At 38.6% G+C, this 14745-nt stretch overlaps 1 protein-coding gene across 6 annotated transcripts in view; it reads left to right on the top strand.

Moving 5' to 3' along the window:
* KIDINS220 (kinase D interacting substrate 220) overlaps positions 1 to 14745 on the top strand; it is a 68645-nt gene that overhangs the window by 31207 nt on the left and 22693 nt on the right. For all 6 annotated transcript variants that reach the window (XM_035320140.1, XM_035320139.1, XM_035320137.1 and 3 more), the window contains exon 22: positions 446 to 608. In XM_035320140.1, coding sequence (XP_035176031.1) covers positions 446 to 608 — 163 coding nt within the window. The remainder of the gene's footprint in view (positions 1 to 445; positions 609 to 14745) is intronic.

Raw genomic sequence — 14745 nt, 5'->3', positions numbered from 1 at the left:
TCAGGTCTGATGTAGGGTTGAGGTGATCATCTCAGTGGGAAGTATGACACAAAGACACAGTTGTATGTCTCTTGGCTGAGCTTCAGCTCTGTCCAACCAGCTTGTGTAACACAGAGTTGCTGACTGTCCCTGAAGTTGCCTTCCCATTGCTTGTATTGTTTAGAGAAATTGTCCTAATATCCCTACACTCGGGTTATGAAGAATTGAATGCAACTGCTGTTCTAAATTAAGTTAAAAAAAAGACAGAACTATGTCTTGTTTTCTATTCCATTAATTTAATGCTAAAATCATTGATAGAAGAATCTTAATAGCTCTTTTTTTTCTTTTCCTGTTGATCTTTGTATCTAGTGATAATTTATATGTAAAAAGAGACCTGTCAAAAGGGGAAATATTTTTTTAAAAAAATAATCTTCTTGTGTTTTTTCCTGCTTTCTTGTTGTATTAGGTCGCTTATTGAGAGCTAATCAGATCACGTTCAATTGGGATAGGCTGGCCAGCTGGATCAATCTCACAGAGCAGTGGCCATACAGAACATCATGGCTCATACTGCATCTTGAAGAGACTGAAGGTGTTCCAGATCAGTTGACTTTGAAAACCATCTATGAGAGGTAGGTGTTATTCTGATAATAGTATGTGCTTTGAATTATTAACATAACCATTACTAATATTTATTGGAGTAACATGGCTTTCCAGCAGTTACCAAGTTGTAATCTAGAATTTGTACAATCTTACTCTCTTTTGTTAACTTTGGCAACTTTTAAAATTACTTTCATTGCTACATAACGCAACACACAAGGATGTATGCTTTATATTAAAAGCAAAGAAAAATATATTGGAATTCTTTTACAGATAGCTGGCTGTGCTTCTATTCAGTGATAAAATTTTCATCTCTATGGCCAAGCTAGAAGTTTCTTCTAGTTAGAAATCAGAATCTGAACTGAGCTCTACAAGCTGCCTTTATTGGTAAAGATCTCTGGAGTTTTGGTGCTTAGTGTGCTTGAGAATATAGCAGTGCCTTTTGCTGCAGCTAAGAAATAATGAGGGTGAAACATGGCTTGCTTGCTTGCTGATAAGAGTTGCTGTCCATAAGTGCTACCTAGGTATTGCAGGTGAGAGGAAGTGGTGCCTGTGTTGCTAGTGAATGCGCCTCTCTAGAACCTGGCTGCTTTTAAGAAAGGAAATGTGAATTGTGACAAAATGACTTGGTGACAGGAGGAGGAATAAAAAGAGAGAATGTGGCTGGCAATTAGGCCCTTTGGGGGGCAGGGGTTGGAAGCGGAATCTGAGGATTAAGGTCAGTGAAAGAAAGTAGAATTTGACTTTTTTAACACATTTCTGAGATGACCTGAAATGGTTGAGGTAAAGAGGGATGACTGGGACTGACTGAAGAAGTTGCCAGAAAATGTGGAGACTTTTCTGTCCAAGTTTATTCTCCTTTGTTTTCCTTCCCTGGACACTGCAAATTTTGGGAAGATGCCCTGGGCTTAGAGCCAAGGAATGGGAGAAGATGAATTGGTCAGGGCTAGAAATGGTTGAAGTGTTGTGACAATGGAACTAGAGTTGATTGGGAAAGAAAGCTGGGTTGGTTTGTGTTGTGAAATGTAGTCAGAGGACCCAGAAGGTAGAGGGACAATGGGGAACCGGGCATGATGAGGCTGAGGACTGAAGATTGATAAAGATGTAGTGACTGCAGTGGCTTCAGGTTGAAGGTGTTGGTGATGAAATATCAAAATTAAGAGGTAAATAAGTGATTTTAAAAACAAACAAACCCACTTTCCTCTAGAGAATGAATCCACAGATTCTAGATCTTGCATTTTCTCTGTGAGTGTAAGGTACATGTAGAAATGTACTGATTAAAATACGGCATTCCTAAGGCTAGTGACAGAAGTATTTGTGATCCAGGTGAGTACAATAATTCAGAATCCCTCTCCTCTCATACTTTCCAGTACCCCTGCTGTAGATATTTCTACCTTTACCTTTATTTAGATTTGCTATATGGCATGTTTTATAATTTCGTATTTTCATTGTTTATTCAACTACCCTTTCTTACTTAAATGCTGACTGCATCCTTAACTGGTCTTATTGATATTAATCAGTGAACCAAGTTTAAAGTTATTAAACAATTTAAAATTAAGTCATTTTAGGGCCAAACAGGTGATTTTGTCCTGAGGAAGAAATGCAGTCTCTGCAATTTAGTCTCTGTTGTACAATCCCATTTGTGCCGGTACACAGTAAACATGGGAGATTCTTACTCTAAAATAAATATGTAAGCACTCCCTTTTCAGTAATGCCAAATTCCAGTTATTTCTGTTTATTTCTTCACCCTATTGCCAAGCTATATACAATTGCTTAACTCTCTTGCTTGGGATCTTAATCCTTTCATCATATTGGGTTCTCCTGTAGTGACGTCTCTTGTACTTAATATGTTGGGACATTGTCAATCTTCTGCTATGTCCAATAATACTCTTCTTCCACCAGAGAGCCTTTACGTACTATCTACAAAGGTATACCTGGAATTAGTTTGTGGGACTCATTACTGCCTTCTGATTATTAGCAACAGCAGTAATAAATCACTTTGGAGTGATCAAAGTCCAATGCTGTCTTCAAGACATACCAATGTGTTTCTGATGAGCCAAAGGAAGTATTAGAGAGCGGAATCATTCTCCAAAACAGGTAGTACTAGTCATTCCAATAAAAACTAATGTTAAATTTGTGGTAAACCACCCTGAGGAGAAGGAAAGGACAGTCATGACTGAATGTGAAGGACTTAGTCAGGCTCTGGATTATTTGTTGTTAGTAGAGACACTCGAATGGCTGGTACGCATTGCCAGCGGGAGTGTGTCAGATTCGTTAGTTCAGGTGTGGAGGAAATGCATGAGTCCTCCTGTGCTGTTTTGCCTTTTGCTATGTAGGTTGTGTTTGGAAGTAGTATAGCCACTGAAGTAGCTTGCCAATTCGTTATATAGGCATTAATAAACTTATACATCAGTTCAGAGGATCTGTAACATGAAGAACTCTGTACTGTGTAGTGGAACAGGGTAATGATCATCTTCAGGTAATGTCTGTTTGTGTTGTATCTGCAACACCAGGAAAGCAAGGGAAAGGCAAAGAAGACCAGTATTCAGGATTCTTTTCTTCCAAAAATACCAACAAGACAATTTGATACGGAAATAATAAAAACTACAAGGAAGTTGGCTATTTTTAACCAATAAAAAAATGATAATATTGCTACATGCTCAGGAAGAGAGTTGATGTCTCTCTCACCCACTTCTGTTGAACCTGTGTAAGGAACTAAATATATAACTCTCCTGATGTAGTGATAAAGCTGAGGTCTCATCTGTCTGATGACTTGGATGATTATATTTACCATATGCTGAGTATGAAAAGGTCTATGACCTCTTCTCCAGGATTATCTGATGCTCTAAAAATTGTTTTATCCAAAATAGTCCTTTCTATGTCATTGCTGTTCTTTATCTACTACTGTTTGAAATAATTTGGCTTGAATATCTGCTTCTGTATCAGTTCAAAATGGGGTATTTACTTGAGCTCCTCTTTTAGAGCTTCAATTTCTGTTTCCCTAGGTTTTCTAGTTCATAAAAACAGCTTTCCCATTTGGAGTCTTGTGAATAGATAGCAAATTTTGATATTTTCACAATTTCTGCTCCTGAACTGTGTTCTTGTTACTACTTCTCTGGCTTTTATTCTGGAAGGATTTTTTGAAAAGATTTCAGTACTTTAGAACAGGATCAAGAATGTAACTTTCCTAGTGTTGAATAGCTTGTGTCAAAATAATTCTTGTTGTGATGCTGCAAATTCTTTGGTTTTGATGTGTTTCTTAATCGTGAGTATGTGAGGAGAGAGAGGGCTCTGCTTGGACACCTCCTTTTGAGGGTGGTACTTTTGGAGGTTCTGTTAAACCTATAGGAGTTTTCAGCATTTGATCACTTTCTCCATATGAGGAAAATGCTTTAATATTATAGTCACTTTTCCAACTTTAAAAGTTTGTGTTACAGAGCTTATGAGTCGTGAGGATTCCTGTACAGTCAGAGCTCTTCCTCTGAGCTGCAGATCGTGTTGGTCAGGTGGCTAACCCGATGGATAGATCTGCTGTAGGTACCCTCAACTGAAGAGTTGCAACAGATATCTTGTGCATACACTTAAGGTATGACAGTTGATGGTAGCACATTGTTTCACTGCCGTACCTTTGGAGGCAGGTTACGGCCATCTTTTTCACTGTGCAGTGCAGTCTGTGCTGCAGGGAGTGTGATGCTGTGGGGCTGTGCCGGCAGGTGGCACTAGCAGAATACCTGTCTGCCCCATGCAGCGCTAGCAGCTTCTTGTTCGTCTGAGGGTTGTCAGTATTCATATTTAAAATTAGTGATCTTCTTCACTAGATGCTTTTTTTTCAGTATTATTTCAGAGAATAAGGAATGCGTTCACAGCATATAAAACTAAAGGGAAAGAATCCAAACGGTCATTAAGAAATGGAAGAATAAAAACAGTGCATATGCAGAAAGGAATTAACTGCAAATAAAATACATGATTTTAAATGATCATATGCTATTTTTCCACAGAGGAATCTTGTCTTGTAATATCCAGAACTTAATTTTGTAAACTCTGTAGACAGGTATGTAGCAAAGGGGAGGACCACTTTGTCACATCTTGCTGCTGTCTCTTGTAGTTCAGTGGAACAGGAAAACTAAGATAACTGAAAGCTGCTCTAGAACTATGTGTCTGAGTTTGTGTGATGCTGTACTAGTCACCTCTATCGTACCTTTCACTTGGATGGTATTTGTACCTCTGGGAGATGGCATACAGCTTACGATTCTGTAGGCTGATGTTAGCGAGTGCTGAGTATTCAGAGCTGTGTCTGAAGGTAGCGGGAGCTCTGCTTTCAGTAGCTGAAGTGCTCTGGAAGAAAAAATGACTATCAAATTGATTGCTACATAAAAATATAAGTTTTTGTTTCAGTTGAAAAAAAAAAAAAAACACAACCTAACTGTATATTATTACGAAGGATTGCTGCAGAAAATAAACTTGCTAGTGCTTTTCTATAGATACTGTGCTGGTGAATATGGAAGACTATTGATGAGTATGAAAACAGTTCTTCAGGAGCTGTGTATCTTTCTTATGTCATACTACTCAGAGATGGGAGATCCTATTGAATGTTGCATGGGCAAGATTTCCCAAAGTTGTATAAAACAAAGCAAAACAAAACCCAAGAAAATAAGGATTCGATTTGCAACACAGGCATACCTCTGTGGACAATCTCTGTGGACTGGAGTTGCTTAGTTCTCCCTTAGTAACAGGTAGTGGTGCTGGGTTGTAATTTTCCTTTGCTAGAGAGTAGCAAGCACGTTTTGTAATTGTGTCCAATTTTGAAAATAAAAATGTTGGGTCTGTGTTGAATTTCATTCCAGATTCTGCAGAAAAGTATCTTTAATCTTCTTACTGCGTTAAACTGACTTGTGTGATCTCATTTCTATCCACTTACCCTCCAGCCATTGCTGGTCTGAATCTTTATGTTCAGCTTTCTAGCTGGTATATTAATTAGCACCAGTATTTACTCTCTTGGGTTTATCTGTTGCCTTTTCAAGTAATCTTTCACCAACAGGTTTTTCATGCAGTCTCTTTCCTTGTTAGGTTAGTGTGCCATTTTGATTTCTCATCTACTGTGTTCTCCTTCCCCTTTGGTGTTTAGGTTATTCTGTGGTCATTAGCCACATGTTTTTCCTGGTCTGGTTTCATTGTTTTTACAATTTTATTTATAACTGTAACACAGTTGATATTTCTCTGCATTTACGTTGTGCTGAGTTCTCTTCTGTGCTGCTGTGAAGTCTCCCTAATGTCAGTTCTGTGGCAAAATGGCGTGTAGAAGTTATAGAAAAAAAAAAAGAAAAGTTTTAAAACCCTGAGTTGTAATAAAATACTTGGGTATTCTGTAAATGAAGTTGTCAGTGAATTAAGTTGTCACATCTAAGCAAGTTTCTATGGAATGTTTGCAACCGATACCTCTCAGACTTGTAAACTGGCCAACTATGGGAATGTGCTCTTGTTTGAAGGCTACATAAAATATCCATGACACCAGAATGAATATGAGTGCCAGGTCTAAATAGAGGAAATACTGGGAAAAGTCACAGTGGCTTCTGTAGAGAACATACATTTCAAGAAATCTGAATTCTCAAATGAGTCAGCGAGTATGTAAAGAATGTGATGTAATGTTTGGAAATCTTCAGTTTTAACCAAGATCCTGATAAGAGTATTTAGAATCATTGAGTTTGGAAAAGACCTCCAAGATCATCTGGTCCAACCATCCTCCTACCACCAATATCACCCACTAAACCATGTTCCTAATACATTTACAAATATTAAAATTGAGGGCAATAGCAGTCAAGATTGAGGAAAGCAGAAGAGAGAAGCAAAACATAGGATAAATACTGATGAGAAACTTGCAGATAAGGTTTAGATATATAGTACGTGAGCTCTTTGTGCCTATAAATTCTTGGACAGAGGGAGAAAATACAACGTGGAGATAAAATCAGGACAACTGTTTTGTGGAGGGTTGTGAAAGTAGCTATGAGCAAATTGCAGATGCAAGTCATTGTGGTTATATGTATCATAACATAGCAGGGAAAATGATCTCATCTGTAATCCTGCTAACGTAGTAATGGGCTGTAAATCTGCACCTAGGAAAGGAATTCACAAATCTGTTGCTGATGATTCTCTGAAAAAAAAAATATGTTCAGCGATGAGCAACAGTCAGAAAAGGAAATTGTGTCTGTAGGAATTATTAGCAAAGAAATAAAAGGAAGTTATTTTATTTAAAAAAAAAATCTGTTATGTATCTAAATTCTGAATGCTGGGACTCTAGTCACTGCATTTCAAAAAGGATGTACTAAAGTAGAGGAGACATTACAGATGATGAGAAGAGCCCGAGTTTCACTTCATGTTTTTCTGTGAATGTCATCACTGTCCTACTTCCTATGCTGCGAGGAATCCTAGTTTTGCTTTTTCTTGAAAATAATGTTTTCTCTTCTTTGTTTTAGATTCTGAAGTTTTTGTTGAGTCTGAGCCATTTGAGTCATTTCTTTTCTATAGAGACCTTAGTTAATCATTTCAGTTTGAGCCTCTGAGCCATCCTACATTTTTGTTTGATATTTTCTACTGTTTTAGCCTTAGAAAGCAGCGACTTGATACCATGTCAATTTAATATGTTGATGCTAAAACTGATTGAGAGGGAATATCTTTTCCTCATTACATTTACTCAGTAAGTGAAATGGATGGGCTATATAATATATAGACACATTTTTGTGTCCTCACCACGACAGGGACTAAAACCTGTTGTGCTTTGTCTATTGGAGGATGTTCCTATAAGTCACTAAAATGATTTTGTAACCATCTTGCCAGTAGGCACTTGTCCTTTTGAACTCTGCAGTTGTTAATGAGAGAGGCTGCATCTGTGAGCTACCCAGTTCTCTTCTAGATACTGTGGCTTTACCAGTCTGTCACTTTCTAAGGCTGCTTGCGGCTTGGCTGACTTTGCATCTCATTTCTTTGCATCTAAAGCCTATTCGGGGTCCTCGAGAGACAGTAACTGATGCCCTTAAAAAGAGAGCACAAATAAGTGTATCTTGAACATTTTTACAACAGGAGGAAAAGATTAAATTCAGCATACAACACAGCAGCTAAGGCTAATTTAAATCAAAAATGCATGTGGAAGGGGAGGAGTGGCAGTGACTATTTTATATAACATGCTGTGTTTCAAGCAGTTATGCCAGGTGCTGGGGGAGGCTCTATGGCCAGTCACAGAAGCCTTCAGATCCTGGTGAGCATGATGAGCTGCCCAGGCAGGCCTGGACACTACAGTGGAGTGAAGTGCCAATTGTCCTTTGAAAGGAAAATGGCAGGGAACAGAGGGCAGCCTACCAGGACAATTTAATGACCTATTTGCTGTGAAGGGCCCTTTGGGCTAGGAAGAAAAAAGTCGGTGTGAAGTTGACGTTGGTCTGCAAGAATTTCCTCATGGTCATGTCTGGATACCACCGGGGATAGAACATTGACTCAAAAATTTGATAGATCCATGGTGAGTATTTTCCTCTGTCTCATGCAGATGGGATCTAGGTGACTTATCTTTCTGAATATAATTCTAGCCATTACATGGTGAAACAGTAAGAAATAAAACTGAAAACTGGTGTCTAGGGAGGATGCCCTAAGGGAGACCGTGACTCACTATGTTAGTGCTTGGAGAAGAGTCCTTGTCCCCACAACTGAACTTACATGTTGTTCAATGACACAGTATTCAGGTATTCACACGACCTTCTGCTCAAGCATTTCCTACTGGCTGATTTTGATCTTGCTCCGCTTGTCATGAGGGTTGTTGTGAGGGATGTCTTAACTGTCACTCTTTTCCCAGGCTTTGCTGAAACTGAGGTACTAAGCTTTGTGAGGATATTGGCAAGTTGTTGCTGGTTCCTGAATTTCTGTGACATGCCTATTCTTACACTCGTTACGTTCAAAATATTAGAACATGATAGCTTGGCTCAAGATAGAAGAAACTCTCACAAACCATCTGTTCAGATTAGGAGCTCCACCCTTTACTTAATTTCCTTGAAAACGTGCTGTTTGGGAGCTAAAGAAAACTATGGAAATCAAGAATCTTAAGTTTTTGAGTTTGAAAAATGAGATATTTCTTCCAGAATGAGAAAATAGTTGTGCTTTCCTCAGTGCTTTGAACTGCCAGTGTTCTAATGTACAATTCATAAATCAGTCTGGCTGAACTTAACCTCTGCAGTATTTGCACATATAGGCACGCCTACCTGTAGTGGATGGCAAATCAATGTGCCAAAGCAGAAACCACCAAATTCAGAAGAGTAACATAATAGCTTTCTTTTACTCAGGATTCTTTGTCTGCAGGACAAAGGGATCTAAGCCAGCCATAGCTCACTTAATACTATTTTAATGGTTTTACAACTGTTGTTACATTCTAAGGAATGATTTGTAGAAGACATCTGCTCCGACTGATATATAAGTCGTGGAAAGTATTGGCATTTCTTGATTTCTTCAGTTCTAGATACTGTCTTTCAGTATAGGTGTAAGATTTTGCTTGCTTCTCTTTTTCCAGTCTTTTTATTGAAGTTACCCCTTTTTGGAAGTAGCCATAGAAACAGTTACCTCTACTAATGGCAACCAAAGAAAAACTTAGGCTCTTGTTATTAGACAGTTAGTGGACAACTCATCCTCTTTTCCCCCTCCCCAGGTTAAATTGGTAAAGACTAATTTAGTTGCAAATTTAACAATGGTTGATTATTGTGAATTTGGAGTTCTGTCGCGTAGTTTCATGGGTGCCATATTTTACTGATAAGTTCAAAGCTTTTGTATGATAAGCCCGTGTGAACTAAATTAGGAAGTGACTTGGGTTAAAACATTGCTGTTTTACCTGTAGTTGAATATTTGTACTTCATTGTTTACTACTTCAATTCAAGAAAGTGTATTTACAGTGTACTAAAAATACCACCAAAACAAATGAAATCAATTTCTTTAATGAAATAATTTCATATCATTTAAAAAAACAAAACAAAAAAAAAAAACAAAATAGTATTCAGTAGCACTAGTAGTAAAATTTATTTTTCCACATATAAAGGCTCATTTATTTTTATAGCAATTTGATGACACATCTGCTTGCTTTATTCAGCTGAAAAGAAAATGTTGGTTCTTGGTGTTTTGTAAAATTGCTTTGTTAAATTATTTTCGAAATCGTTCAACTTTTAACAAATGACATTTGATACTAACATTGGAAAGCAATTTCAGCTAATTAAGTAGATCCTTCTGTAAACCATTGGAACATTAAGATGACAAACTGTTCATTCAGGATTATTTTAATTGGTACAATTATTGTAATTTTGTTGCAATTATGTGTTGAGCTAAAAGCTTTTGTCTAAATCATTTGAGTTTTTTTGTTAATATACATAAGTAAGAAGAAACGGAGTAAAATAAAAACTGAAGATAAGCATTATCTGTCTACTTTTCCATTACAGTGCTTTAGACAAGTATCTACTAAATTATTCTTCTAAAAAGTATGTTAGATGTTTTCTGCAAATTTCTAGCAATTAAAAATGAGAAAAATCATTGGAAATGTAACTTTTCTAGAAGGTTGTTTCGTTAATTCCAGTTTTGACACTGTTTAAATACCTTTTAATAAAAAGGGCGAAATTAACTTTTGAGGGATTTGTGACTTGTCTAAAATGTATTGATGTATTGATGTCAGAAGCGTAGCTTTTTAGTGATTATAGAAACCAAAGGTGCCACATTCATCGCTCTGCCCATAATGTCCTCTGCAATAATCTTTTGCCCAGGCCAGGTTTAAATAAATCACTTCTTTTAAGGAGACAATTACTCTTTAGACCTCACAGTGAGGTGTTACTTCTAAATACTTAACCTGCATTTTGATTTTTTTCTTGGTTTCCTTTTATTGTCTCGCACTTACAGTGTAGGGCACATAGTTATGTTTCTCATTATGCTAATAGTGTGGTCTCAATATCAATAGACAGCATACCAGTTGAGTAGTAGATCATCATTTCCCAGACCGGATACTGAACAGACCTGCATGAGGCATGACATAACGGTAGCAAAGAGTGTACCAAAGGGTGTGACAAGTAAGAAGGGAGTTCAGATGAAAAGATGCTAGGGAGAGAAGAGGATTGGAGGAAAAACTGATCAGAACAAGACAAAGTTCTCTAAATCTCTTTTGCCTTTTATTTTTATCTTTGTAATAGAATCATAGAATGGTTTGAGTTATAAGGGGCCTTAAAGATCATCTAATTCCACCTCTGCCATGGGCAGGAACACTTTCCACTTGACCAGGTTGCCCAAAGCCCTATCACTTCTTGTCCTATCGCTCTACTCCCTGACAAAGAGTCCCTCCCCAGTTTTTGTGTAGGCCTCCTTTAGGTAGTGGAAGGCCACTGTAAAGTTTCCCTGGAGCCTTCTCTTCTCCAGGCTGAACAACCCCAACTCCCTCAGCATGGCTTCATGGGATAGGTGCTTGAGCACCCTGATTACCCTTGTGGCCCTCCTCTGGACTCACTCCAACAGGTCCATGTCCTTCTTGTGCTGGTGGTCCCAAAGCTGAATGCAGTGCTCCAGATGGGGTCTCACTAGAGCAGAGCAGAAGGGAACAATCACCTCCCTCGCCCTGCTGGCTATACTTTTTTGATGCAGCCCAGGGTAGAGTTGGCTTTCTGGTCTGCAAGGCACATCGCTAGCTCATGTTGAGCTTCTCATAAGTCAGCACCCCCAGGTCCATCTCCTCAGGGCTGATCTCAGTCTGTTCTACACCCAGCCTGTATTTGTGCTTATTATTCTAAATTAATTTCCAGGTAATTCTTTAAATGCTTACAAAATAGTTTTAATGTGTGTTAATGACATCTCTACCTCTCTTAAAAAAAAAACAAAAAAAAAAAAAACAAAAACTTATGTGTATTTCTAATCCCTCTAAATTCTACTAATTAATATTAATTTAGGGTAGGACAGAAGTCTTCATTTTAGCAACACAATAAACAATTTCTGGAAACAAAGCTTTTCCTTTTAGCCATGTAAGTCAATTTATGAGGCTTGTGTACTTTGGGGGGGAGTCGATGAAGTCGGGAAATAAAATTGGAAATAATATCTTTTTGTGCTGGCTGAACGTACTTGTCAAAGTTAGAATATTTATTCAAAACCTCAAGAGTATGGGAAAACATTGTGGGGTAAAATGATAAGCTGTAAATGCATCTTTTAGCTATACACAGCTAGTGGCCCATATCCTGTCTCTTAATCTTCAATAGATTCAACATATCCACTTTCTCAGGAAAAACAGGAGATAAAAAACTTGCTTCATATTCCGGAAAAACTCCACATATTTTAGTGGTGGAAAAGCATGTGAACAGTAACAGTATCAGATTCTTTGGAAGCTGGTGGTATTGCTTGCAACTTGCTCATGTCACCATGCAATAAATTTGCCTCAGTAGGTCAGTTCTGTCATAGGAAGCTGCTTCAGACGGTCAATACCTGGAACAGCTCAGGTAATCCAAAGGCTGCATAGAGGAAGTAAAATGTCTTGGGTCCTAGTTGACTTGAATGTTACTAACCTATTGAGGTTCACGTAGTAGTGATTGTGCCTTTTTGCCTTCCAGTTTTGGATGGCATTTGCAACAGATTGATAGATTGGTCTCCTCCTTTCTCTGAGAAGTGGAACTTGTGCTTCTGTGAGTGATGTGTTTGCCCTGGGCTTCTGGAGGAGGACTACTTTTGCCCAATTCTGAAGTTAAACTGTATTCTGTGATTTAGCCCCCGAGAAGAATCCTGTGTTGGAGACTAGGATGACCCATGGCGTTTCTAATCCTATAGGACCGGCAAATATTTGCTGAAATGCTGAAGTCCTACAAGTGAAGGTCTTGAAAGAAAGAAGCCCTGCATAAAGCCATAAAGTAGCTTTGTAACTGATTTTCTTTGAAGTAAATGCTAAAAACGGTATTCTCATATTTCACTTGTGTGAATGATCTGGTGGAACTTCTCAGTTAGTGAGACATAACTGCTTTTTTGTTTACAGAGCAGTTTTGAGCAGTCTTGAACTCTCTGCTACTCCATTTTGCTGCTTTTCTGTGCAATAAAGATACTGATTTTTTTTAAAAAAAATTCTTTGGTCTTCTTTAATTCAGATAAGCACTGTGAAGCTGTGAATGAATTCAGGCAGTTGTAGATGTATTAACACTTCTTTTTAAATTTTAAAGAGTGCTGGCATAGGAAATATTCTGGAAAGTTGAATTAAAATCAGACCTTTGTAATGTGGCTCAGTGTCAGAGCATGATATTGAGTATGGGAGATTAGTAGTTCAATAAATATCAGCCTTGTAAGGATCAAAAATGCTTTTTCTTTCTGAAGTGATCAAAAACCAGAGCACTTAGAGGTGCTTCATCTGCTGTTACTTGGATTGGATACTTAGTTTTGCAAAGAAAGCTTTCCTGAATACCTATGGTAATAGGAGTTTTAAATAGCTATTGCATCTGTTCAGTGAAGTCTCTGTACTACTTAATATGCACTGAGGGGTTTATAATTTTTGTCTAGATAGCTGTGTCGAACTATAGCTTCCTTTCTTGCCTTTATTAAAAATAAAGCATTGATTCCCTTCTAGTGTTGAGTGCACGATGACTTTTTTATTCTTGTTCTTATACAAGTGTGTATGTGAACAAATGTTCTCTTTCAATGTCCAAACTATCTGTTGGAGTTTGAAAAAAAAAAAAAAATACTTGCAACTCTATTCTTAATACAATGTTAGCACTATAAATGTTATGGAGTGTTTTGTGTGAGAGCTTTTAATCCAGAAAAAACACCCCCTGTGACTGCAGATACCATCGCTTTTCTGAGCAGATCGGGGAAGAATAGGATAAATAACTTCAGAGCAAAGCATTGTATTTGTAGTATCAGTTTATTAGATATTAATATATCAGATACCGAATTACCAGGTTGTTAAGCATGAAAATTTTATCTTGCATTCCAGAATGGCCCAGATCTTCAAGGTTTATTCTTAGCATCAGACCTATAGGGAAAAAATGATTTTGTATCATCCTGAAAGAGAAATTATTTCATTGTTTTTAAGCTTTATCTCAAACTGTATTGAGAGAAAGACTTAAGAGGCACATAATAAATAAAACATGACATGCCTTCTTGATTATGCCTTCTGTTTCCCTATCACTTAATATTTTTAATTAATTAGGTGCATTGCTTTTTATGGAGTGCAAAAGTTAAATGACTCCTACTTGCCTGGTTACTTGCTGCTGTAAAAAGCTGAGGGAAAAAAAGTTTAGGTGTGTGAAAAGGAACTTGTAGGATGCCTTTGTTTTCGCCTTCAGGGGCAGAGGTTTGGGAAGGGCAGGGAGAATGGCCCTTCCAGGTGTGAAGACTGGCAGAGAAGTCAACCTTCCACCCATGAGGGTGCAGCAGGGCAGGTTGTCCCACAAGAGGAGGCAAGCTGGGAGGTGAAGGGGACAGCCAGGCAGGTAGAACATTGTCCCCACAGACGAGGGGTGTAGTCTTGTGGTACCCAAACAGGAGGAATAGTGTGTGTTCCCTGACTGCGACCAGGGACAGCAAGCAGAGCGTGTTGGCATACTCGGGGGCTTGACACAGCCAACCAAACAGGGATTGTGGGCACAGCATGGCTTTCAGCATGAATAATTACAAGAAGGATACTAGGGCCCTGGAGTGTGTCCAGAGCCGAAGCTGGTGAAGGGCCTGGAACACAAGTCCTGTGAGGAGCAGCTGAGGGAACTGGGGGTGTTTGGTCTGGGGAAGAGGAGGCTCAGGGGAGACCTTATTGCGCTCTGCAGCTACCTGAAAGGAAAATGTGGGGAGCTGGGGTCGGCCTCTTCTCACAGGTAACCAGTGAGTGATAGGACTAGAGGGAATGGCCTCAAGTCATGCCAGGAGAGGTTTAGGTTAGAAATGAAGAGACCTTCTCAGAAATCTCAGAAAGAGTGGTCATGAATTGGAACGGTTTGCCCAAGGAAGTGATGGAGTCACTGTCCCTGGGGGTGTTAAAGGAGAGGTTGGATGTGGTGCTTAGGGACATGGTTTAGTGGGTGACAGTAGTGGTAGGGGGATGGTTGGACCAGATGGTCTTGAAGATCTTTTTTAACCTTAATGATCCTATGATTCTAAGGCTGCTCGGTGCTTCTGCCTTTTGGTGACCACCAGGCTTGGTGGTGCAGG

Source organism: Oxyura jamaicensis, chromosome 3, assembly GCF_011077185.1.
Source record: "Oxyura jamaicensis isolate SHBP4307 breed ruddy duck chromosome 3, BPBGC_Ojam_1.0, whole genome shotgun sequence".
Taxonomy (NCBI): Eukaryota; Metazoa; Chordata; class Aves; order Anseriformes; family Anatidae; genus Oxyura; species Oxyura jamaicensis.
Note: the sequence above shows the minus strand (reverse complement) of the source record. Positions and strands in the feature narration are given on the sequence as shown.